This window comes from Corythoichthys intestinalis, chromosome 4, assembly GCF_030265065.1.
Source record: "Corythoichthys intestinalis isolate RoL2023-P3 chromosome 4, ASM3026506v1, whole genome shotgun sequence".
Classification (NCBI taxonomy): domain Eukaryota; kingdom Metazoa; phylum Chordata; class Actinopteri; order Syngnathiformes; family Syngnathidae; genus Corythoichthys; species Corythoichthys intestinalis.
In genome coordinates, this window is record NC_080398.1 from 55,267,613 (window position 1) to 55,293,813 (window position 26,201).

The following is a 26,201-nucleotide window of genomic DNA, read 5'->3' on the forward strand; positions in this document are numbered from 1 at the left end:
TATTATTTTTATCAAATATAAAACCCCCAAACAGCTGACACACACATCCAAAACAAGTGTTGTTTTTTAGCCAAAGTGCATTCAAAATTTGATCGTGACCATCAACCATATTGTATAATATAAAATATAGGTGTCAATACACAAAAAATAATTATACAGGAAAAAAAATATATATATATAAATAATTTTTAAAAAATGGGTGGGGGTGTTCATATTCAGAAAAAACTGGTAGATTTAAAAAAAAAAAAAAAAAAAAAAAAAAAAAAAAAAAAAAAAAAACAGTTGCACCAAACTAGAGTAGGGCGGTAAACCGAAAATTTACCGTCACCGAAATTCTTAACGATGACCGACGTAATTTTGACCATGTCGGTAAATTCGGTAAATTAATAAAACAAGAAAATATAGTCTTTTCATCCCGCTTTGATTCTGTGTTGTTCGTCTATGTTCATTCCCCTTTAAGAAAGCAGTGAATGTGCTTACGTAGGGAGTCACGTGATCATCAGGAAGCCAATCAAACAAAAGCCCGGTAAGCTAACGCTAGCAGCTAACGCTACAAGCAAAACGTGATGGAGTGTGGCTTAAGGGAGGTTCACCAAACTTTCAACCGACATTTAGTAGACTCTTGGTGGCATCCAGACAGGCTTTCACCCGCTGTCCTCCTTTGTTCTCACGATTTCCGGAGATGGTGCTTTCAGTGCTTTCTACTGGTAGCCAGGCTAACGCTAGCTAGCGGCTAACGCTACAAATGAACGTTATGGAGTCGGATAGCGGCTCTAACCTTGTCGAAACGGCTGAACTTAATGAGTGGATTGGGCACGGACTGCATCTAGCAATTACTATGTGGCGTTATTTTGTATCTGTCTGTGTGTGATTCCTCTGATAGCTTTTGTGTTGGTAAAGCATTCAGCATAAAGTACAATCCAACGGCAAAACTTATAATGACCGAGAAATGGCCCCAGCTATTTTTATTGTGCGTGCATTTATTAAAAAATGCACTGGGGGGAAAAAACCCCTTAAACCATAAAGTAAACACTTGTATTTAATAATTATGTCACAGCAGCCATTAACAATAAGTTGTCTTTTTGAAGTGTACTGTTCAAGCTGCAAGTCATTTGTGTTACATGTTTGCACAGGCATACTGATTTTGACAATGTACATTGTTCAAGTCATACACGCTGTTATAAATGTTCATACTTGAATTCTTATTGCTTAAAATACATTTTTATAAACTTAATGTTTAGACTGCATGTACAATTGTTAAATACAGTATATCAAATTGAATGCTGGTGAATAAATCAACAAGAAATAGTTCATCTGTATTTCATGCATTGATTCAGATTTTCAAATTATATAACAGTCCGCTTGGGCGAATTTATCGTCATTTATCGTTATCGAGATAAATCTGCTCAATTTATCGTGATACATGTTTAAGGCCATATCGCCCAGCCCTACACCAAACTATCAAACAGCATTTTCAGAACCTCACAGTGAATCTGATCTTTTTTCGGTCTATATACAACATATCCCTTACCCAGTGCGCATGAGAAGGGGTGAGTTTGGTCTTTCCATCTTAATAAAATAACTCTCCTTGCAATTGAAGACTAAAATGAGAGCAGTATTTGTTTATCCGTGTTAAGTTCAGGTCTGGGACGGCTAAATAACACACAGCAGGAATTCAGATAAGGTATAAAAAACAGACTTCCATAAACTAAATAGAGGACCGGGCCAAATCGTGTACTAAAATAGGAGGTGCACTATGACATCTGTCACAGGCTGGGTTTTCGTTTGTCTAACTACGAGACAGTTTAGCTTTTGAAAAGTGATTCTAGTGGACAACTTTAAATTGTATGAGTGCATGATGAGTTCCACACGTCAACAGAAATTTCAGATTAGATGTCCTGTTCTGAAATCTAATGGCAGCGAAAGATGTACAATGCAATATCAAAATATTTTGGGCTGCAATATAGGGCTGAACCGTGTGTGAATCATAGGTCATGGGTGATCCAGCAGGAAACTGACCCAAAGCATGGCACCAAGAAATGGTAGGAGACAAAGCGCTTGGAAAGTTTTGATCTGGCCATTACTGAGTCCAGATCAAAATCCCATTGAACATCTATGGAGATATCTCAAATTTGTTGTTGCAAGAAGGGACCCTTCAAGTCTGAGAGACCTGAAGCAGTTCACAAAAAAGTGGTCAAAAATTCCATCTGAGAGGTGCAAGAAACCTGTTGATGGTTATTAGAAGCGATTGCTTTGTTGTTTCTTCCAATGAGAGTGCAAGCAAATATTGAATTCAGGGTGCCAACAATTTTTTTGGTCCAGGCCATTTTTTTTTAAATTTAGTTTACCGGTAAATTGTCAATTTTGGCTTTTTTTCTTTTAGTTTGTGTTTTTCAAAGGCACATTCAAGAAATACGTCGAGGGAAAAAAAAACAAAAAAAAAACTTGTAATTGCATTCATTTCTGGGAGAAATATTGTGTTTTCTGGAAAAAATTCAATGCGTGCCAAATTCGTCCATTACAATATGCTGTGTAAACATTAACATTCAATCTCTCCTTGACACAATTGAAATTTCCTTCAGTTATTTGTTTAAATTGGTACCTCCACTAACTTTTTGTTTGGTGTAAAACTTGCAGAGCGAAGGCGTTCCACCCCAGCCCCAAAGGAGGAAGAAAAGGTGAATGAGGAGCAGTGGCCCCTCAGAGAGGTGGTGTTTGTGGAGGATGTTAAAAACGTTCCTGTAGGAAAGGTCAGTATTTAAATGTTATAATGTCATGCCCTTGCATGTACAGAATGATTAAAGACTTGTTACAGATTTATTCCGTAATTTTTTCCTCACAATTCTATACACAGCCTAAAATCTCAACAGCCCTTAACACACAGCATCGCACATTTTTTCTAATTTTTTGTTTTGTTTTGTGAAAAAAGATTTGGTGCCTCCATTTTCCACTGATCATCCTTGTTCCTTTTATATTCATCTTCACTGCAGCCCACTTGTAGTAAATTCCTTTGATTGGATATGATCTGGAACAGCACCATTCTTTCTTACAAGTTCCCAATGTTGGCATTGCATGTCAGAGTGAAAACTAAGCATGAAGTCAAAATAATTGGTGACTTCTGAGAGAGGATTTTGTCAATATACACATCTGAAAAGGAGACAGAAAAATGACCGATTCTGCGGCCCTCATCATGTGCAAATGGAAACATCAGAGCCTCCAGGATTCTTGCTAAAGCAGGATTTGCCTACCTTTTTTTAATTGAGAGCCAGTATAACACGTATGAAGTACTAAATAATCCCAAATCACCTTCATTTACTCTTGATAAATATGGTATGATTAAACAATATAGAATAGAATAACAGCATAAAATAACATAAAAATTTTGAAAATGCTAAAGTATTTTTTAAGCAAGTGTTTAAATACTCAAATGATCACTTTGAGATTATTAATTAACATTCGTTGAAAATCACATTATCACATCAATGTTGAGCTATTTTTGTAACAAGCCTATGTGTTACTTTTGTCGTTAATGGTGACCTGTCAAATGTGGGCACATTGGCTTGTTACTTATGATGAGATTAAGGGAGAAGAGCCTTAGGTGGGAGTAAATCTTAGACTTTTAAGCAAGTGTTTCAATCATAAAAAATAAAAAAAAAGAATCGAATGTTCCAAACTCTATGCTTTATGACAGGGGTGTCCAAACTTTTTGCAAAAGGGGCCAGATTTGGTGTGGCAAAAATGTGGGGGACCGACCTTGGCTGACGTCCTTTACGTAGAACAATATATTCAAGCAAATTTTAGCAAGTCGTTCTGTGTGTCACATTTGCTTTATTATAGGGCTGCAACGATCAAATATTTTAGTAGTCGATTAATCGATGGACTAGTTAGTTCGAATAATCGAGTAATCGGATAAGGAACATGAAAAATTAAAACACCTGAGCTGAGCCTCAAACGATATAATTTTTTTTAAAAATGAGGATCTGTGTACAACAAAAGAACAATTGGCTAACTTGGACAGAAATAGTCTGCTAGCTTAAATGCTATAAAATGCTAAAGTTTTTTTTTTTTTTTACAATGCTCTTAACAAGTGGTTCAGACACATATGCCTACAAAAAAATGGCTAAATATACCTACAAACTAAATTAAGAATGCATTAAAAAAAAACATTCGCTCAAACAAAAACTTAGCTTATGTCGGTCTTAACAGGGAACAGTTGGATTCAGCCATGTGAAAAGAGGCAGACCAGAGGGCATTGTATCCACCCTCATCAGTAAAATTAAATGCAAACACTTTTAAAATCAACCATTACAATGCCACTTTAATTAAACGAATACTCGAAGCAACAAAATTTAGTTTGAATATTTTTTTCTAATCGAATACTCGAGTTAATCGATTAATCGTTGCAGCACTACTTTTCTTTCTTTTTTTTTTTTAAATTAATAATTTCAACAATTTTGCAAGTAGCCTTTGTGGCATTCTCTTTCGACTCTCGGGCGCTTGCGAAATACTGCTGCTGTGAAATTAAACTAGCTTCAAGTTGCTTGAATTTCTCGCTACGTATCTACCCTGTAATCTTGTCGTACATGTCAGCGTGTCTTGTTTGGTAATATCGCCTCATATTGAACTCTTTAAAAACAGCGACTGTCTCTTTGCAAATGAGGCAGACACAGTCGTTGCGTATTTTAGTGACGAAATAGCCCAGTTTCCACCTATCCTTGAAGCGCCAGCCGTTGCAGTCAACTTTTTTTGTTGTTGATTGTCGCCATTTTAGAAAATTGGGAGTAAAGGGTCACATGTGGTAATGTTGCTTAGAGTGCTGCTCCCTTTTAGTGGGTAAATGAGGAGCAGCATTTAGTGTGTAAGCTAATTCATATGCTTGTAGCAGTACTGCTGACCAATTTATTAAGTCTGTGCGGGCCAGACGTTATTGATTTTATGACAGAGGCTGGGGGCCGGATGAAACCCGACCACAGGCCGCATTTGGCCCCCGGGCCGGACTTTGGACATGTCTGCTTTATGAAGTTCAGTGTCTGATTTATACACCCATTAAAAAAAAATCTTATCCTGCTGTTAAACCTAGAATGGACACAAAACCGTAAACTGTACTCACTGAAACATAAACATTTTTTTTGCGTCTGGAACAGCCGGTCTTGAATCTGTGCAAAGTGCACAACCAAGGTACTCTATTGAGAAATAACCTGTCCATTGTCAGAAAGCTTGGTCTCAGTGCAGGACATGGATCTCACTAAAACCACCCAAGAATCACTAAGAGAAAAACATTGGACTACTGTACTGTACTGTAAGTGGCCCTCTAATGAGCAATGATCTTAAATCCTACTCGAAGCAGCTCTTATATAAACAGATTCGAGTCCAGAATCAATGGTTAATTTTTCAGCAATTAAGTGAAGTTTTTTGTTTTTTAATTAAAGATTGGGAATTTAAAAGTTTCTTTTTTGCACATAATTTTGTTTCGTGTCACAAATACTGTAACTTTTATTTGCACTGCTGCAGTTGACTTTCAGCTCTATAAAAGATATTGTATGGCATGTTTTTTAAAACATACAAATTAATAGTCGAAAAAAGTTGGGTGGCGGTAAGTGGTTAACACGACCGCTTCACAGTTCAGAGATCAGGGGTTCAATCCAGGGCTCTGACCTTCCTGTGTTGAGTTTGCATGTTCTCTCTGTGCCTCTGTGGATTTTCTCCAGGTATTCCAATTTCATTCCACATCCCAAAAACATACATAGTATGCTGATTGACCGTTTCAAGTTATCCGGTATGACTGTGTGTGCGCGATTGTTTTTTTTTTTGTTTGTTTGTTTGTTTGTCTCTATGGGTCCAGCGAATGGCTGGTAACCAATTCAGGGTGTACCCCACCTACTATCCATAGTTAGCTGGGATGGGTTCCAGCAACCGTGCGACCACTGTGAGAATAAGTGGAAAGGAAATTGAATGAAACAATTTCTATATGCTCGTTTTGTTTCTTCAGGACTCAATATGAGCAGGTGCTTAAAATGAAGTGTATTTCTCACAATGCAAAAAATACAAATGGTAGTAGGATGTCCAGACATGAACATCATGACAACATGACATGTACAGACACATCCTGGGTTAAAAACCAGAATCGGAGCTCTCTCTACTTCAAATTGGGACTTCTTGCAGTTGGACAACAACCTTATGCACACATCCAAGATATCAAATGACTCTTGGGAGTCCAGACTCGATTTGGAACATTTGAGGGGGATCTGAAAATGGAGTTTGAGAGGTGCTCCAAAGAGAAATAAGTGAAGTTGAGAGCACTACACCCTGAACATCAACACTGACATCAATGTTTTTTAATTTTTTAATTTTTTTTATTTTTTTATGAAAAGTATTAAAATCCTGTAAAACAAAAAATGGGCATGTTTTTTTTTTTTTTTTTTTTTAAATCTCAGTAGTACATTTTATACATTGTAATGAGGGTAACCAGATGCATACAGGCATTGAGCAAAGTGCTTACTTGCTTACTGCTGTAAACTGTGGTACCTTTAGTTCATATTAGGTAGGTAGATACAACTTAAAAATATATATAGTTTTATTGATTATTTCTTGAAAAATGTTACTTCCCGTTGCCATGGTATTGTCCAATCAGGATTCAGATGTCAATAACTTGAAAACCAAAGCACAAAGCTAAAAATCTGAGCATAGATAATTGGAATTTTGCCTTACCTAGATGTTGACAAATAATAATAAAAGAAGTATTACATGACTTGCTCTTTTTAACTGTGTGATGTTGACGGATCAACATACTGTCTTTTTTTGTGAAATGAGTAATGTGGATTCTGGCTGATGACAGCAATATTTAAAATGATATGGAGTTGTGAACACTGCCTAAGTTAACAAAGTAAAGCATTAGCTGGTATTATTGATAATGATTTTATAAAAAATTACATATATATATGGCGGAAAACACAAGTGCTCTTGCACTCATCTTTAAAATAAACTGCTGTATTTTAAGCCAAAAGAACTGTTGCGTTTGATAGAAAAATGTTTATATGCTGGCGTAGCAGATTCATGCCGCATTAAGCCTCAGAGCTATTTTTAATTTGTCCATTTTACCCTGGAAACCCCCCGTTTACAGACGTCGCGCAACCGCTTTTGTTTCAACCAGCCATAAAACGAAGGAAATTAATTATATTATTCAAAATGTCTGTCATTTTTAGCTTAGAATCATTATTGATGCCTAATATTTCATTTAAAAATAATAAACGTCTTTTAAAAATTATTCACTCGCATATTTTAAACTTAAACAAATTACGTCACAATGAAAAAAAGTCTATAAATAAGTCAGATATCTACCTCATAACTATCGCTTACTTGTATTTTTTTTGTTACTGTCGCATTTTCCCCAATATTTTAGATGATAAATATTTGATCCAAACAAAGAAAAATTGGAAGAAAAAAAAAACTTTAAAAGGGTAAATAGATGAAAAAGAAAATCTCGACCACTCCTTGATGTCTGTGATTTCTGCATCGCGACCCTTGTTATATTACCATGTTTCACCCATAAAATACCCCCAAAAATCCAGCTGTGGCCATTCACAGCTGTGTCTTGAACCTCGGTGATACATGCTACATGGAGTTTTTGGATCAAAACAAGCCAAATACGCGATAATATCTCGTAAAAGTCATAGCATCTTTAATTCTGCTCTCGCGTGCTCTCACCTCCAGATAGGGTTTCGCTGTTTTAAAAAAAAAAAAAAAACATTTTTTTTAAATGCCCTCCTGTTCAAAAATTTTTTCCCCCAGAAAATTGTGATTTGAAGCTTTCCAATGCATATCGGACACTTTTGAAAGTTGGCCAAATTGGGGGTTTTCTGCCAAATGTAAAGTGCTGTCAAACGATTGAAACATTTAATCTAGTTAATCATATGTCAACTGTGTGATTAATCATGATTAATCACATTTCCCTCGGGATGAATAAAGTTGCTCTTCAGGAAAAAAAAATCTAGGAAAATACTGTAATTGACTTAAAATTTGTTTTAAGATGAATTGTATGATGTGTGACTGAATTAATACTTAACCAAATATTTTTAAAATTTTATTTAACAACTCTGCTCGTATAAAATAAAAAATAAAATGTCTGCATTATACAACAAAGAAACTTAACAGATTAAAGTGCCTCAGACTAACAATGTGGCTCAAGTACTGTTTGGAATATTACCCAAAATTAACTGCAAATTTAAGGAGCAGACAGGCACAATACAGTAACAATAGCTAGTGTTTCAAAAAATGTGTAAACAACTTGTCTGTTAAATTGAACATTTCACACAAATAAATGCAGCATTTGCAGTTTTACACTAAATGGCCTGAAAGCTATGTGAGATATATATAAAAAAAAAAAAAAATTTCACACACTTAACTGAAAAAAATTACACTAAACTGTGTAAAGGTGTTTAGAAACACTGCTTAGGTTAGCCATACTTTTTTTTTTTTTTTTAACCAACTGCTCAGGCAAACTAGCTTGTTGACATTTTCAGATAACAGAGCAGACCTTTTCTTTTGAACAATGTGCCCTGTCAAAGAAAGTAGTCTCTCGCAAAGAACGATTGTGGCAGGTGTGACCAGATACTGTTTTTTGCAAGGTGGGCCAGCTTACTGTGGGCACCATTGTGCGCAGACCACCACTGTAGTGGACATGAGTCCATGCTGGCACTGCCTTGTACCTGTCTAGTGGTTTGTCATTGGTTGTTGTTGTTTGTTGTTATTGGATTTCCAAGGCCCTCATCTTCCACTTTGTTAATGGGTCCACACTCTACAGTCTCTGGCTACCCATGTAGCGATAGCAGTAGTCAACCTACTTGTTGTCTTTTTGTTGGCAAGTCCAAGTCCGCACTCTGCCAGTGTAGCTTAATGACTGCGGCTTGTTCCCGCAGTGTTAGCGTCATTGCTAACACTAGCGAAGATATGCTTTGCCCGAAGGTGGTACTTTAGGCTGGTTGAGCTTCAATCGAAGGACAGTTCATTACATCAGTATGTGCACACAACTGGGGTTTTATCCAGATTTCCGTTAGGCAGCTTTTTAAAACGGAATTTGGTCATCATCCTCACTCATTGTGGCTGGCTGCATTTTGTCCTGCATTGCCGTGCGGAGAATGTAAACATCAGCATGTGGGACTACGGGAGGCAGTTGTGGCCAAACTTGGTGTGAGCGGTAAATTGCGTGTTTTTGTTTTTTTATGCGTTAATATTTCCAGATTGATCATGGTCGTTAACAAGTTATTGTTGACAGGCGTAATATATATATATATATATATATATATATATATATGTATATATATGTATATATATGTGTATATATATGTGTGTATGTTAGGCCTGAACGATATTGGAAAAAACTATTGCTGCGATTTTTTTTGGATTTGCGATATATTGCGATATTATATTGCGATATTAAAAAAAAAAAAATGTATATATATATTTTTTTCAAGAAATTTTCAGAAGATTACTCACCACAGTGTACAGTCATCCCTTGTTTTTCGCGGTTAATGGGGACCAGAACCTGCCGCGATAAGTGGAAAAACTGCGAAGTAGTGCACCACCCCCCATTTTTTTTGTTTTTTTTTTGTGTGTGTGTGTTTTTTGTGCCCAATGTATTTATTCAGATTTAGCATCGGAAAGAGATACATAAAAGACATGTTTTTTTCTCACTTTTCCCCCCCAAAGTGATTTAAAAAATGTATATAAATAAATGGTTTTTAAGCACTTCAAATATCATGATACGTTTTAAACATAACTGTCCAACCAAATCATTTTTGAACAAGAATAAAGTACTGTAGCAGATAAATGCTTGGCTTTATTAAATGCTTCTGTTTATCTACTTTAGCTGTGACCGTTGAAGTTACATGTAGAAATGTCAAACTCCTCATGATCACTTCTGGCATTTAAATGTCTCCAACGTCCCCACAGTACACACATTCATTCCAGCGCGGCTTCCTTCCAACTGTTTAAGAAGTTAAACGATGATTGACAGATGCCCGTGTGAAGTCTGCTTCTTTGGCCAGATCAAAGCCATCGTTGTGCGCAGTGACTGAGAGGATCAAAAGGCTGGGAGAAGGAGGGTAGGAGGCTGTGTGCAGACCAGAAAGTGAGGCGTATGTGGATAAAAAAAAAAACTATCGCACGTGCTTGCGATGGGACTATCGCGCACACGCACATCGCGATGGCGATGTCTAAACGATATATCGTTCAGGCTTAGTGTATGTATATAATATTTGGTGGTTTTTAATTTGGAAAAAGTACAGCACTGTACTCTGATAACTTAAGGTACAGGATATGACTCTGAAAAGTATTCACTTGTCTCTGGGTTGCCCCTGTGTCTTACGGACCAATTAAAAATCGATTTAACACATTACCATTCTCACCTGTTGCCTAGGTGCTGAAAGTGGATGGTGCATATGTTGCAGTGAAGTTTCCGGGCACATCAAGTAGCGTGAGCAACCAGAGCACCACTGCCCCTCCAGACTCCGACCCCTCTTCACTGCTTCAGGACTGTAGGCTCCTTAGAATAGATGAGCTGCAGGTAAACAAAAACATCCTCCTGGTGTTCACCTGTGTATCTCACCCTCGATAGGTTGGAGTTGTAATGTTATTTATCTTGGCAGGTCGTCAAAACTGGGGGAACTCCTAAGGTTCCCGATTGTTTTCAGCGCACACCCAAAAAGCTTTGTATCCCAGAAAAGGCAGAAATCCTGGCTGTCAATGTAGATTCCAAAGGTTTGTCATTCTTGAAACTACCTGAACCTATTTTTTTTTATATTATCTATGTTATTCAATGGAGAGTTTCTAGCTGTAATACATATTGCCATCTTCCAGGAGTCCATGCTGTACTGAAAACCGGTAATTGGGTTAGGTACTGTATTTTTGACTTGGCCACTGGCAAAGCTGAGCAGGAAAATAACTTCCCAACGAGCAACATGGCTTTTTTAGGACAAAATGAGCGTAATGTGGCCATCTTTACTGCGGGACAGGTGACTAATTTTTTTATTTTTTATTTTTTTATCGAGCATGTAGTGTGATATATTGATAGCGTAAAATTTATTCTTCCTGTAGGAGTCACCAATCATTCTTCGAGATGGAAATGGCACAATTTATCCAATGGCCAAGGACTGCATGGGTGGAATTCGAGATCCTGACTGGCTAGATCTGCCACCAATAAATAGTCTCGGGATGGGGGTGCACTCTCTTGCCAATCTCCCCTCTAACTCCACCATAAAAAAGAAAGCTGCAATTATAATTATGGCTGTTGAGGTAACTTGTTTCACATGTAGCTTTACTTGGTATGCTCAAAATGCTTTTTACTGTTTGTAATTTTTTTGTGTTAATTTCCTCCTTGTCTTATTTAGAAACAGACGCTGATGCAGCATGTTTTGCGTTGTGATTATGAAGCGTGTCGGCAGTACCTGGTGAACCTTGAACAAGCCTTTCTCTTGGATCAGGGTAGCCATGCCCTCAATGCACTTCTTGGCCATCGTTGTGATGGAAACCGCAACATTCTGCATGCTGCTGTTTCTGTATGCTTTCCTGTTAGTAACAAGGAAACCAAAGAGGAGGAAGGTAAGCCTGATGTATTATACCTGCTTCAACAATTTGTCTTGCATTGGCTTGCATCACTTAACGCTTGTAGGCAAATAGTTGCTATTTAAGTTTTTAGCATTTTATCTTCCAATTGGCCAATTTATGGAGGATTTAAGGCGCACCCATATTTCTGATGAATACAAAGCAGCTCAGTTTTTGCATGACTGCCAAAAACTGAGCCTAATGGCAGAGCTAAATCCTGAATCGGCATCAAAAAATAAAATAGAATTAGCAAATTTAGCGATTGCACAGGTGTGAGTAGATGAACAATTTATTTACCGTAATTTTCGGGCTATAAGCCGCTACTTTTTTCCCCTCATTTTGAATCCTGGTGCTTATAGTCCAGTGCTGTCTTTTTGTTTATTTATTGGGTTAATAGGTAACATTTTATTTGACAGCGGCGTCATAAGACTGCCATGAGACCATCATAATTATGATATGAAACGATCATGGGCATTAATGAAGGCATATGACAGATGTCATTAAGTGTCATCCTGCAAATTATGTCACCAACACCATTCATGTCCAGCCCTGATTTTTTACATTTATTCAAAAGTGAGATCATTTGCCAGATGATACAAAATGATATGTCATAATCATACATTAATGCTCATGGCACTTTCATGTCATAATTATGATGGTCTTATGGCAGTCTTATGGCGGCACTGTCAAATAAAGTGTTACCAAATACCATTACTTGCAATTAATGAAACAATCGGAACAGTAACTGAAGAAATAATTAGCACAGAACATGTATTTTGATTGTTGTTAACATCTGTCGCACTGCATTGCATGCTAGGAAGCATGTTGGATGACAACAGGGTTGACAGCAGATGGCATCCCTCAGGGGAGCTGTGATGGCCAAATGAAGCTTTGCAGCCAATTGGTTCAAAGCATCACGGTGATTCATTTGGTCTTATGATGCCACTGTCAAATAAAGTTTTACCAGTTAATTTTTTGGTGTACATATCACGACTGACACGGCTTATAGTCCAGAGGCAGCTTATCTATAAACAAATGCCGTTTTTGTGTCAAATTTGGTGGGTGGCGGCTCATACTCAGGTGCATCTAATAGTCCAAATATTACGGTTTACTTTGTCAATTTTTAGGAGCAAAATGTCCCCATTTAGGAGCAGGCTAGACCCTGGTTTTTGACTCACCGTATTGCTGTGTTAAGCAAAATGTCAGTCCTACATCTGTGCTGGTCCGATAGTTCGAAAAATAAACTGGTGTTGGATGGAAACAGCTGTTAGCCTTGCTAGATTTAGCTATTCTGAATACTGCCTAATCTTCAAAGATTAATAGCAGCAGCATCTTGGGTCTGACAGTGAGGAGCGAGAGTAGCAACGAAAAGTGAAACTCCACCTTTGTCTACAAATTGTTGATGCACAGAACTGTATACCAACTACAAGTTAATTCATCATAGAAGTGGTTTGATGCAACACACGACGACATCACAGTATGTGTCACTTTACAACACTGATGTCTGTACGCAGCTGTAGGGATGCTACAAGCAAGTGGAAATATTTGTGAATTAAATGAGGCTGATAGCAAGCCTATCCTCAAATGCAGTTCAAAACAAGTGGGGAATTAGAACAGTGGAACAGATTAATGCTCAAATTTGGGACTTCCTGGTTTGGATCATGAGTTTAAGCCCTATGTTGCAACGCGCTATGATTTCATTGTTGTAAATGACACGTGTCACTTTTAGTGTTGCAATGTTGGTGTGTATGTAAGCAACCTTTATGATGAATATAGCTTTTTTTGGATACAGTTCTATTTATGGAATTAGCTTGGGTGGGACTTGAATACAAATTTGACTCATTGACTGCCATTCAGATTTAGGCGGGCTGGTGGTGATTGATCACTCCCACTTAAAATGAATCTAATGTCTGTCGCAATCAATAGAATTGATACCTGATGATTCATGTCTGTGCTGATTAGAGGATTTGCAAATCAAAAATCTTAATTCGTCACATATTGTATAAAGTTTCACAAAAAGTTACTTTTTCCCATTCCTAAGAATTTTGGTGGATGACTGAATCAAAGAATAGACAGAGAAGTAAATATCGTTAAAACTCTGAAAGGCCAACATCTCCAAGTACTATTGCAATCAGTGCACAAGTAAATAATGAAAAAGTTCTGAGTTGTTTGGAATGCAACCAGCCATTAGAATGCAAGATTCGAACTGATTGACATCACATTGAAATATTTATTTGGAATAGGTGCAAAAGTAGGTTGAAGTCTGCTGTACTGTGCTGACAAATACCAATTAATTCAGCAATGAATAGACTTCGAGATGAGCTTTTTTACATTGTAGCCCGCGATAAAAAAAAAAATAAAAATTTGTTGGTCATCGGTGCAATCATCGCTCCAGACGCAGTCTTGTTCGGTGGAGCTAGGGCTAGCTGATCAGCATAAACTACAGTAGGTGGCACGTAGGGATGCAACGATACAGTTAAGTCACGTTTCGGTACGATTTTCGATACAAGGGACACTATTTTCGATTCAATACATTTAATGCTCCAAAACAACAAATACGAGTGTTATTTATTTTTTTACGTTTTTTTATTTTGCTAACAAGCAAAAATAACAATGCCATCATATAAACATGCATTTTAATACATAATATTTGTGTGCTTACTTCTTACAGATCTGAAAAACATTTGTATAAAAGTGCTGAGAACAATCTGTTTGTAAAGTGAGGCATGGCCCACTGTTGATTGCTACAGCTCTCTTAGCAGCTATGTTTACCACATGACCAAAACATCCTATTTGTGGTCCAGGTCCATCTGTGTTAACTACTGAATTAACAATATTTGCAGCATTATCTATAGTCACTGGTATGGATTGATTTGGCCTGCTTGATTTCCATTCAGTCATGGCGGTTTTTAATTCATCGATGTAGTATATGGACTAGGCGTCCCATGATCACTCTGGACTCATGCAGCCAATGGCATGGGGGGATCTAACGTAGCACATCTAGGTTGCTATTTGATTATATCTAGTATGTGCGTGCGAGTATTGTCAGGGCATTAAAAAAGTTAACAAACGCAACAGAAGTCACGTCTGCTCATTACTGCACAACACCAGCATTTGACAATGGACTTTCATAAACAGGACGAGTTTGAAGTACAGCGCTCTTAATTTACCACTCATTGTTCATCATGTAACCGTGAGTTAACTCTCTGTGTCCAAGGGTATTAAGCTGTCTGGTGGCAAACCGAGGCTATTCATAGCAGCCAAGTCGGCAACAATATATTGGCGGGCATTGCTGTACATATCCGTAAAGACAGTCTTTGTTAAATACGTACGAGTGGGGATAGCGTATCGGCAAACCCAAAATGCTGCCACACAACAGATCTGTATGACGTTGAAGCCGGCAAGCAACCTCCTTAAGCTTCTGTCTTTCCTCACGAGCAATGATCCCCGTGCACCGCGGCTCCCGCACTTCAGGCAGTTTGGTGGAGGGGAGGAGCCTTGTCATAGCTTTTTATTTATTTATTTTATTTTTTTACAAGGCAAAGATGCGTACATTGTAGCGGGAGAGACCGCAAAAAGTTCGGAAAATACATTTTGGGAGCTTTTTCAATTGGATTGAATGTTTTTGCGAATAGAATCGAAGAGAGCGTATCGAACAGTTCAATATAAAACAGTATTGTTGCATCCTTAGTGGTAAGTGCCGACCTTAGTGTTGGTTGTTGTTGTTTTTTTCATTCTCAGTTGCCATGTTTTATGGGAAAAACACATTTGAAAGAAGAAAAACATTTTCCCAAGAATTTTTGTTACATCTTTGGTTAGCTTCATCACTATTTGTGTGACCTGCTGTTTTCTGCATCTTATTCTTATGCTAAATAACTATTATTAAATTTCAGAAGCTGAACGATCAGAGAGGAACACATTTGCTGAGCGCTTATCTGCTGTCGAGGCTATTGCAAATGCCATCTCTGTGGTCTCCAGCAACAGCTCTGGAAATAGGACTGGCTCCTCCAGTAGCAGAGGGTAATCTCATAAATTGCTCAAAGAAAGAAAAGGAGAATGGAGTCATTATGAATACGTTAGATTTGACGTATTTTCAATGTCTCTGAAATTGAAATTTAAATGTTGCCCCTCGTCTATTATGTGTTTCCTTTAGGCTTCGGCTAAGAGAAATGATGCGGCGCTCTCTAAGAGCAGCCGGCCTCGGCCGTCATGAGTCAGGCCCATCCTCCAGTGACCACCAGGACCCTGTTTCACCCCCAATTGCACCACCAAGTTGGGTTCCTGATCCCCCGCCCATGGACCCCGGTAAGTGTGTCATAAGCAGTTACAGTAGCTTTTATCTAATGCATTGTGTTTGACTCCTTTGTAGCACATGCCCCGACAGCTTTGGTTTGACTTGGGAATTTTTTTTTTTTTTTTTTTAAATACAGCCCTTTTCATGCATCAGATTAACTGAAGTGCTCTACATCATCAAATCACAGACAAATACACACAGATACTGTATAACTTAAATGTCAAATATTCCGAATAAGGTGCAGTATCTTCTTTAGGTGATTTGTTTTTCCATCTTGTCTTAACAGATGGTGACATTGATTTCATTCTAGCACCACCCATGAGTTCACTAACAACAGCCTCCACTGGGACCAGCCAGGGCCCGAGCACTTCTACAATACCAGGTTACCAAATTACTTCATGGTAGTTGTCTTGGTTTTGTATCAGAGCTCTATAGCCGTGACCAAACTACACTTATAATATGTGAAGGTTAATCAAATTTGCGATGGGCTTATATGTCCCCCCCACCCCCACCCCAGAAACTCATGAATGGCAACCTCATTCTAAAACATGTATTAACACACGCCTCCTGTTCTGTGTTCCCCTCCTCCATTATTAGCAGGACCATTGACAGAGCCATCGGTTGTTGAATCTAAAGACAGGAAGGCCAATGCCCACCTTATCCTCAAGCTCATGTGTGACAGTGTTGTTCTCAGGCCCCATCTACGTGAGCTATTGTCTGCTAAGTAAGATATTTCAGTTCTTTATGACCATATTTCTTTTGTTTACTATTGTCGTGAACAGATTTTAAACTAAATTTTTACACTTGATTTCAATAGTTTTGTTTTCCTTTTAAAGGGATGCACGAGGAATGACCCCATTCATGTTGGCAGTCAGTGGGAGGGCCTACCCGGCAGCCATCACAGTTTTGGAGGCAGCACAGAAAATGGCCAAAGGTAAGTGAATGGATGGAAATGTATGCAGCTAACTGTCAGTACTGCGCTACTGCCTTGATCAGTGTTGTTAATAACGGCGTTAGAGTATAACGGCATTACTAAAGGCGTTACTTTTTTCAATAGTGAGTAATCTAATTAATTACTTTTCTCATCTTGCAACGCCGTTACTGAGGATGTAAAGGCGTGCATTACTATGTGTTGCCACGAGAAATGAGTGACGCAAGAAAATTCTGTAAGAGACATGGACTCATGGAGACGAGAGAGCAGAGAGGGAGGAGCGGAGGGAGTTGTGACTAGAGGTGGTAATCTTTGGGCTCTGAACGATCCGGTTACGATTCAGAGGCTACAATTCGATTATAAATCGATTATTGTGAATCGTTCTTGAATCTTCCATGGCCGGATAGCGAATAATCTGACAATCTGAAATTTTGCACAGCTCTAGTTGTGACGCCGTTGCAAATGCGTTGCTTGGTGGCTCCAATAATACCTGACTGTAGCGGATAGCCTACAAACTACGCCTAATTGATGCTAAGGTAGATATCATATGTATATATAACTAGATGCGAAATTATTGACTCACCGGCGTTAGTAAACAGCTGCCAGCTTAAAGTAGTAGGCTTCTCAGGAAGGCTTGGTTTAGAGAATCTTCCTAGCGAACCTAAGTAACTTTTTTAACTAAAATACTCCTAAATCGGTCATATCTTGAGTTGAATCGATCTTTAAAATATTAAACATTTTTAAAACTTTCACATGTCGAAAGTAGACAGAAGGGAACTAATGCAATAATGGGAGCAATTTTAACAACACTAACGGTTGATTCACAACATAAAATGACTTCTAAACATACAGTGGGGAGAACAAGTATTTGATACACTGCCGATTTTGCTGGTTTTCCCACTTGCAAAGCATGTAGAGGTCTGTAATTTGTATCATAAGTAGGCCTGAACGATATTGGAAAAAACTATTGTTGCGATTTTTTTTAGGTTTGCAATATATTGCGATATTATATTGCGATATTAAAAAAAAAAAGATCTTTTTTAAAGAAATTTTCACTAAATGACTTGAATAGCTGTTTGGAAATACTTTACATAACACACTGTGACCACAGTGTATTCATATAATACCGTTTAATTTGTGAATGATGAAGATTTCTGTATGAAAGTATCCAGGAAGTCATGTCTGCACAAAATAGATCATTTATTGAATACAATATTTTACACTTCAACAGCAGCAAATAAATTAAATGATAAATAAAAGAGCAGGTGCATTAGTCGTCCCCTAAGTTTTTGACAAAATATAACAATAAATAAAAACTTCTGTAAAATAACAATAAACTTGTCAACATATTTGAACAAAAATATTAAATATGACAAATAAAAAAGTTGTTCACAAACTATAACAATAAATAAAAACCTCAGTAAAACAACAAAGTTGTCAACATATTTGAACAAAAATATTAAATATGACAAAAGAGTTCACAAACTATAACAATACATAAAAACCTCAGTTAAACAACAAAGTTGTCAACATATTTGAACTTAAATATTAAATCTGACTAATAAAAGTGCAAGTGCATTAGTCCCCTGAGTTGTTTACACAAAATATAACAATATAAAACTGCAAAACGGCAACAAAGTTGTAAAAATATTTCAACAAAAATATTAAGTATCAAAACTTTATGTGCAGCTGTACTATATATAGTTATTTGAAAAATACGGTTTACAATAAATTTAAATATAAAAGAAACAAACTCAATTGAACTTGTAAATAATTGAACTGAATAACTGCAAATAACTGTGATGAATAACAGAACCATTTTAACTCCCAAATTTCCTGCCTTCCTGATATAGCCGTCACATGAATAAAAAGAAGAAAAGACATTCCTTCAGCTGTGTTATGTATTTGTCTGCATATCGTCCACCTTCCTTGCTCAGCAATTCTCAACTGGGTCTCATAGGTTTTTGGCCAATACTATTAGTTTATCCACTATAGCAGGCTTGAGACAAGAACGTTGGCACTTAACAATGTTCCCACCTGTGCTAAAAAGCCTCTGATGGGGAGCTCGTAGCAGGAATGCATAGATACCTGCGTTTTAAATGGTCCCACATGTTTGACAGATTACTTCTTGTTGAGGCAACCATGGCGAGGCACTGTCGACAGGGCTGTTTTTTGTCCCTTATAGTCTTGTTCTTGCCAAAATACTTCCAAAACTCCTTTTGGATACAGTCTTCCTTGCTCCTCCAACGTGTTGATTGCTTGCTTTCACTTTGAGAACGGGCCCTCCTCCCTCCGCTCTGCTGTTCGGCCCCTCCTCCCTCCACTCCGCTGTTGCAGGGGGAGGGGGAGGAGCCGATGACTTGCTGGAGAGAAAGAGAAGCTGTGCGCTTTTTTTCCCCTCTCCTTCCTCAAAACAAACGTTTGTGGATTAAAAAAAATGAAATTAAAAAACTATCGCACGTCCTTGCGATGGGACTATTGCACATGCGCACATCGCGATGGCGATGTTTAAACGATATATCGTTCAGGCCTAATCATAAGTTCTCTTCAACTGTGAGGGACTGAATCTAATACAAAAAAACAGAAAATCACTTATGATTTTTAAGTAGTAAATTTGCATTTAATTGCATGAAATACTGTAAGTATTTGATACATCACAAAAATCGAAGTTAATATTTGGTACAGAAACCTTTGTTTGCTATTCCAGATACCAAACGTTTCCTGTAGTCCTTGACTAGGTTTGCACACACTGCAGCAGGGATTTTGGCTCACTCCTCCATGCAGATCTTCTCCGGAGCCTTCAGGTTTCGGGGCTGCTGCCGGGCCACACGGACTTTCAGCTCCCTCCATAGATTTTCTATCGGGTTCAGATCTGGTGACTGGCTAGGCCACTCCAGGACCTTAAGATGCTTCTTACGGAGCCACTCTTTAGTTTCCTTGGCTGTGTGCTTTGGGTCGTTGTCATGCTGGAAGACCCAGCCACGACCCATCTTCAGGGCTCTCACTGAAGGAAGGAGGTTGTCAGCCAAGATCTGGCGATACATAGCTTCATCCATCCTCCCCTCAATACGGTGCAGTCGTCCTGTACCCTTGGCAGAGAAGCAGCCCCAAAAAATGATGTTTCCTCCTCCATGTTTCACGGTTGGGATGGTGTCCTTGGGGTTGTACTCATCCTTCTTTTTCCTCCAAACACGACGAGCCGAGTTTAGACCAAAAAGTTCAATTTTGGTCTCATCCGACCACATGACCTTCTCCCATTGCTCCTCTGGATCATCCAGATGGTCAGTGGCAAACTTCAGACGTGTCTGGACATGCACTGGCTTCAGCAGCGGGACCTTGCGTGCGCTGTAGGATTTTAGTCCATGACGGCGTAATGTGTTTCCGATGGTTTTTTCTTCGAGACTGTGGTTCAAGCTCTCTTCAGGTCATTGACCAGATCCTGCCGTGTAGTTCTGGGCTGATCCCTCACCTTCCTCATGATCAGTGATGCCCCACGAGGTGAGATCTTGCATGGAGCCCCAGAACGAGGCAGATTGACCGTCAACTTGAACTTCTTCCATTTTCTAATAATCACTCCAACAGTTGTTACCTTCTCACCAAGCTGCTTGCTTATTTTCCTGTAGCCCATCCCAGCCTTGTGCAGGTCTATTATTTTATCCCTGATGTCCTTACACAGCTCTTTGGCCATTGTGGAGAGGTTGGAGTTTGTTTGTTTGAGCATGTGAACAGGTGTTTTTTATACAGGTAACAAGTTCAAACAGGTGCAGTTACTTCCGGTAATGAGTGTAGAACAGGAGGGGTTCTCAAAAAAGAACTAAGAGCCGAAATATTTACTAGTTGGTAATGTATCAAATACTTATTTCATGCAGTTAAATACAAATTTATTATTTAAAAATTATACAATGTGATTTTCTGGATTTTTATATTAGATTCCGTCCCTCGCAGTTGAAGAGAATTTATGATACAAATTACAGACCTCTACATGGCTTGCAAGTGGGAAAATCGGCAGTGTATCAAATACTTGTTCTCCCCACTGCAGCAAAGGTTACTATGTTTTTTTTTGTTGTTGTTTTTTTTTTTGTTTGTTTTTTTTTTGGGGGGGGGGACATGAACGGTAACACTAATTACTTTGCCAAGTAACTAATTACTCTTACATTTGTGTAATTGAGTTATTAACTCAATTACTTTTTGGGAGAGGTCATTTGTAACCGTAATTAATTACTTTTTTTAAAGTAAGATTAACAACACTGGCCTTGACTGCCTACGGCAACTTTTAATTAGAATTTAATTAATACACAATTTGTTGGCAACTAGGACTCAACCCGATTTTTTTTTTTCTATTTAGCACTTTAATCTTCTGATGCTGGTGATCGCTACCGTACAGTGGACAGGAGCTTAAGATCGATTTTCTTCAAAATGCAATGGTTTCTAATTGGTGGAATTCCTTTGTGGTGGCCTTACACTACACAAGAATTAGGCTGTTAATAACTTTCCCCGAGGCAAAGTCGGGCATTGATCTTTGACGATTAGCATTACAAGAGACCATCTGAACCATGCAGAGCAATCAGGACAGCTTGGGGTAGTCACTATCATTTTGGAAACGGTTTGATATTTGTCTGGATATAAATGCCATCTACTATTTCTAACTACTACAGTGGGTGACCTGGTGAAAGATATACACTATTTGGATGAACATTTTTATTAAGTTTTTATAAATTCATAACTCCTCTGTGTGTTATGAACGGTTCCTTCACGTGCTCATTTTGCTTTGGGAGATCATTTGCTGGTGCTAGTTTCCAACTCAGACGTACTGTATTTTCCGTCCTCAGTACTCCTTCAATCTCCAGTCAAGCAATTCAATCTGTTTTTTCTGCCATCACAGCAGCAGAATCTTTTCTGTAAATTGCAAGAATGAACCTTTATTCTTGCTGTATGTATGCTGTCTGCTGTCAACTTTTCAATTCCCATTTTTCCTTTTGTTTTGTGCTTGACTCTCAAACGCATATTAGGCGACCCAAGCATTGCAGAGAAGGAGGATTCAGACTCTGTTTTCATGGAAATGATTTGTCCCCTGGGGACCAACCCGGATGATTCACCCCTTTATGTCCTTTGCTGCAATGACACATGTAGCTTTACTTGGACTGGAGCTGAGCACATTAATCAGGTTAGCTGTCACACTAAACTGATTTCTGTACAGTATCACTGCAAATAATGGAGTGACTTGAATAGAAACTCTCTCCTTGACACTTTTTATTTAGGACATCTTTGAGTGCCGGACATGCGGATTACTTGAGTCCCTTTGCTGCTGCACTGAGTGTGCCAGAGTGTGTCACAAAGGACATGACTGCAAGTTAGTATTAAGTGTTGCTAATTTGAGATATGTCCCTTGCTGTGGTGTTTCAAATCATTTTCATTTCCACTACATGTTGGGTTATAAAATTGCATTGCTTTGTTTTGCCAGACTCAAGAGGACCTCTCCCACAGCATACTGTGACTGCTGGGAAAAGTGCAAGTGTAAAACACTGATTGCAGGTCAAAAGGCTGCTCGGCTAGATTTGCTGTACCGATTGCTCACAACCACAAACTTGGTTACAGCACCAAACAGCAGGTAAATGATATATCCGCAATAAACGTATATTGCTCATAAATGTACTTTAAAAAAAAACAAACCAAAAAAATTAGTAATATATCAGAATTCAGCTGGGCTTGGTTTTTCTATCATTTTGATCTCTAGAGGTGAGCATATACTACTGTTCCTGGTGCAAACCGTTGCCAGACAGAGTGTAGAGCACTGTCAGTACAGGCCACCACGCATCAGAGAGGACAGAAATCGCAAGGCTGCAAGTGCAGATGGTAGGTTTGGCATAAGGTTATTTTACCTAAGTCTCCTCACATCAGCACAATATCAAAATGTCGTCTTGTCTCCATTTAAGATTCTGATATGCCAGATCATGACCTGGAGCCTCCCCGCTTTGCTCAACTGGCTCTGGAGAGGGTCCTGCAGGACTGGAATGCCCTGAAATCTATGATCATGTTTGGTTCCCAAGAGAATAAAGATCCGTAAGTATTCACTCTAGCAATATACTAACATTAATATATTAAACTGTACTGTAAAGGAGAACAAAAGTGTTGCAACGATTAATCGATTAACTCGAGTAATTCGATTAGGATAAAAAGATTTGAATTAAATTTTCTGCTTCGAGTATTCGTTTAATTAAAGTGGCTTGTAATGGTTTGTTTTGAAAGCGTTTGCATTGTTTTTATTGATTTTGGTGGATACACTGCCCTCTAGTGGCGACAATGAATAGGACATAACTCATTTCACATGGCTAAATCCAGCTGCTCCCTGTTAAGACCAACATAAGCTAAGTTTTTGATTGAGCTAATGTTTTTTAATGCATATGTAATTTAGTTTATTGCCATATTTAGCTGTTTTTTGTTGGAATATTTGTTTGAACCATTTGTTAAGAGCATTGTAAAAAAAAAAAAAAAAAAAAAAAAAAGTTAGCATTTTATAGCATTTAAGCTAGCAGAATTTTGCTATGTAAGTTAGCTAATTGTTATTTTGATCCTCATTTGTTTGTTTTATGCTGTTTGAGGCTCAGCTCAGGTACTTTTTGAGGCTCAGCTCAGGTATTTTAATTTCCTTCCGATTACTCGATTATTTGAACTAACTATTTCATCAATTAATCGACTACTAAAATAATCGATAGCTGCAGCCCTACAAAAGAGTTGACAACAACTGTCCTTTTCTGAGGTCTTTACACTGGCTCTGTTTTGGAGTGAATAGACTTGAAAGGGATAGAACACCAAATACGAATAAGTTTCATTTGTCCACTTTATTTACATTTTTCCCTACTACATCAGAAAAATAGAATCCTTTTTTCCAGCCCAAATTCAATTATCACAAGTATGTGGAGTTCTACGACATCATGCAGCAGGAGTTCCCCCCCCCCCACCCCCTTGGGTGCACCCAATCAAAATGGCATTTATCTCGTTGTCTTTTGCAACAATAAATGTAAACCTCATTGAAGGAGGATGAGAAGGTCCAATAATGGCTTGCATAAAGTTGTTTGTGTAACTATTGGGAAGAGCTACGAAGAATGTCTAATTTTATTGTAAAAGTGAATTAGGGCTGGTCATTTGGTGTGGGAGGATCAGTCCTCTACTGTAATTTCTTCACGATCGTATAGTTCATTCATGTCATGTTTTTTTTTTTTTTTTTGTCTTCCTATGTAATTAATTGTATTCCCATCAGAAAACAATTTCAGAATTTACCCATTTTCTTTGTGATTAGTCTTAGTGCCAGCAGCAGAATTGCCCACCTCCTTCCTGAAGAGCAGGTCTATTTGAATCAGCAAAGTGGCACCATTCGCCTTGACTGTTTTACCCACTGCCTCATTGTCAAGTGTGCTCCTGATATCACTGTAAGTCCACTCAGAAACACATTTCCATTCACATTGCTCCCACCGTATTGTGAAACAATACATTTATTTTGATGTCTCTACCAAGTCATTCAACAGTGGTTATTCATTCTTTTCCCTACATCAGTTCATAGACACTTTACTTGGTACACTGGTGAAGGAGTTGCAAAACAAGTACACTCCTGGCCGAAGAGAGGAGGCAGTCAACGTGACGAGGAGATTTTTACGCTCTGTATCAAGAGTATTTGTAATCCTCAGTGTGGAGATGGCGTCATCCAAAAAGAAAAAGTAAGAATTCCATAAATATGTAAAATAAGATTACTGTTCGTTTTTGATTTAACTGTTGGTAGATCGTCTTGAAGTTGTAAATGAGTTGCTCCTCTAATTTTTGCAACACCAATTGTTTGTTTCTTATAGCAACTTCATCCCCCAACCTATTGGTAAATGCCGCCGTGTTTTCCAAGCTCTTTTACCCTACGCTGTAGAGGAACTCTGCAATGTGGCGGAGTCGTTAATCGTTCCTGTGCGAATGGGAATCGCAAGACCTACAGCTCCATTTACATTAGCTAGTACCAGTATTGATGCCGTCCAGGGTAGTGAGGAGCTCTTCTCTGTTGAACCACTTCCTCCAAGACCTTCACCAGATCAATCTAGCAAGTGCGTTGATTTTTTTTCCTTATGTGTGTTTTGTGATTTTGATTATAAACTAAGTGAAATAGTTTATATGTTTTGTGGCTGCGATAATAAATTCATAAAAATATCTTTTTAATGAGATATTTTCTATTTTTCCAGTTCCAGTCAGACGACTGCTTCTTATATTATTAGGAACCCCCAACCCAGGCACAGTGGGCAGTCTCAACCTGTCAGAGGCCGAGATGAGGAACATGATGACATCGTTTCAGCAGATGTGGAAGAGGTGGGAGTTTTACATTATGCTGTGTCTGGAGAGTTCCTTCCTCTGTTATTGATTTAAAGTAGACTTTTGGGCCTAACTGCATTTAATGAAAATCCAGGAATATTTTATCTCCATGATAATAGTGTGAATGAAGAGACAATATGCCTTTTCCACAGGATGGTTCCCCCATTAAGTGAACAAAATCAGTATTTTTTTAATTCTCTGAATAGATGAATCAGCGTATCACTAAATGTATATCCGGTGGCCCACTGTAGAGGATATTTTTATAAGCATGCCCCATTTAGTCTTATCAACATTAGAGCCTTGCGCCTATCAGCTCTTGTGCACATTTTTGTGTCAATGATACGTAATGCACAATGAAGGAATCTGACCGTTAAGCCAGATTGCCAGAATCAGCGCTAGGGCAGCTCCAACAAACCTTGCCGGCGGAATCCCAACAAACCTGCCAAAAGGCCAAACTCCGCGCGGTCACCTTGGTCTCAACCCCTCATACTGACTCCATTTTGAAAGTTGGGAAAAGGCTTCGAAACACAAATTAACAATTTATTCAGGCCGACAGCGATCAAACGGCAAGGCAAAACAGCGAAAGGCCCGGCGAGGAGGCAAGGTCACCATATCACAAGTCAACAAAAGATTGTCTTTTAAAGGCTGTGGTGAGACGGGCTGTGGGCAGGAAGAAGGGTGTGTTTGGGTGTTGTTTAGGGTAGTCTTCTATTGCAGGTTAGGTTGTATAGTTCGTGCGTCACAGTTGCTGAGTCACCATTACTGAGGCAACTGGAGTGGGAGGTTTCGCCTGCCTCACCGTCAAAGGGGTGCTTGGGGTCTTATCAGTTGTGTTATCAGTTGGATATCGCGCGTTAGCCGGTGTTCCTTGTGGTAAGACGGTGTGTCCCGCCATTTGTTCTGGACTGTCCTGAAGAGTTGATTGCGGGATTTGGTGTTGTAGACGTGGACTTGTAGATGTCTTGCCTATCACCTGCTTGTCAGCGTCAATCTCGCTCAATTAGCTGTATGACGCATGCATTGGGCTTCCGTAGT

The 26,201-nt window shown here is 38.5% G+C and overlaps 1 protein-coding gene across 8 annotated transcripts in view; it reads left to right on the plus strand.

Annotated features, from left to right (window-relative positions):
* ubr5 (ubiquitin protein ligase E3 component n-recognin 5) overlaps positions 1-26,201 on the plus strand; it is a 90,066-nt gene that overhangs the window by 34,476 nt on the left and 29,389 nt on the right. For 4 of the 8 annotated variants that reach the window (XM_057833752.1, XM_057833753.1, XM_057833754.1 and 1 more), the window contains exons 16-35: positions 2,638-2,750; positions 10,415-10,561; positions 10,644-10,755; positions 10,855-11,009; positions 11,092-11,289; positions 11,385-11,595; positions 15,492-15,618; positions 15,752-15,903; positions 16,179-16,274; positions 16,490-16,616; positions 16,729-16,826; positions 21,833-21,987; positions 22,082-22,173; positions 22,285-22,431; positions 22,558-22,676; positions 22,757-22,883; positions 24,121-24,250; positions 24,375-24,535; positions 24,665-24,904; positions 25,040-25,163. In XM_057833752.1, coding sequence (XP_057689735.1) covers positions 2,638-2,750; positions 10,415-10,561; positions 10,644-10,755; positions 10,855-11,009; positions 11,092-11,289; positions 11,385-11,595; positions 15,492-15,618; positions 15,752-15,903; positions 16,179-16,274; positions 16,490-16,616; positions 16,729-16,826; positions 21,833-21,987; positions 22,082-22,173; positions 22,285-22,431; positions 22,558-22,676; positions 22,757-22,883; positions 24,121-24,250; positions 24,375-24,535; positions 24,665-24,904; positions 25,040-25,163 — 2,831 coding nt within the window. The remainder of the gene's footprint in view (positions 1-2,637; positions 2,751-10,414; positions 10,562-10,643; positions 10,756-10,854; positions 11,010-11,091; positions 11,290-11,384; positions 11,596-15,491; positions 15,619-15,751; positions 15,904-16,178; positions 16,275-16,489; positions 16,617-16,728; positions 16,827-21,832; positions 21,988-22,081; positions 22,174-22,284; positions 22,432-22,557; positions 22,677-22,756; positions 22,884-24,120; positions 24,251-24,374; positions 24,536-24,664; positions 24,905-25,039; positions 25,164-26,201) is intronic. The other 4 variants (XM_057833758.1, XM_057833757.1, XM_057833759.1 and 1 more) reach the window with 1 other exon arrangement.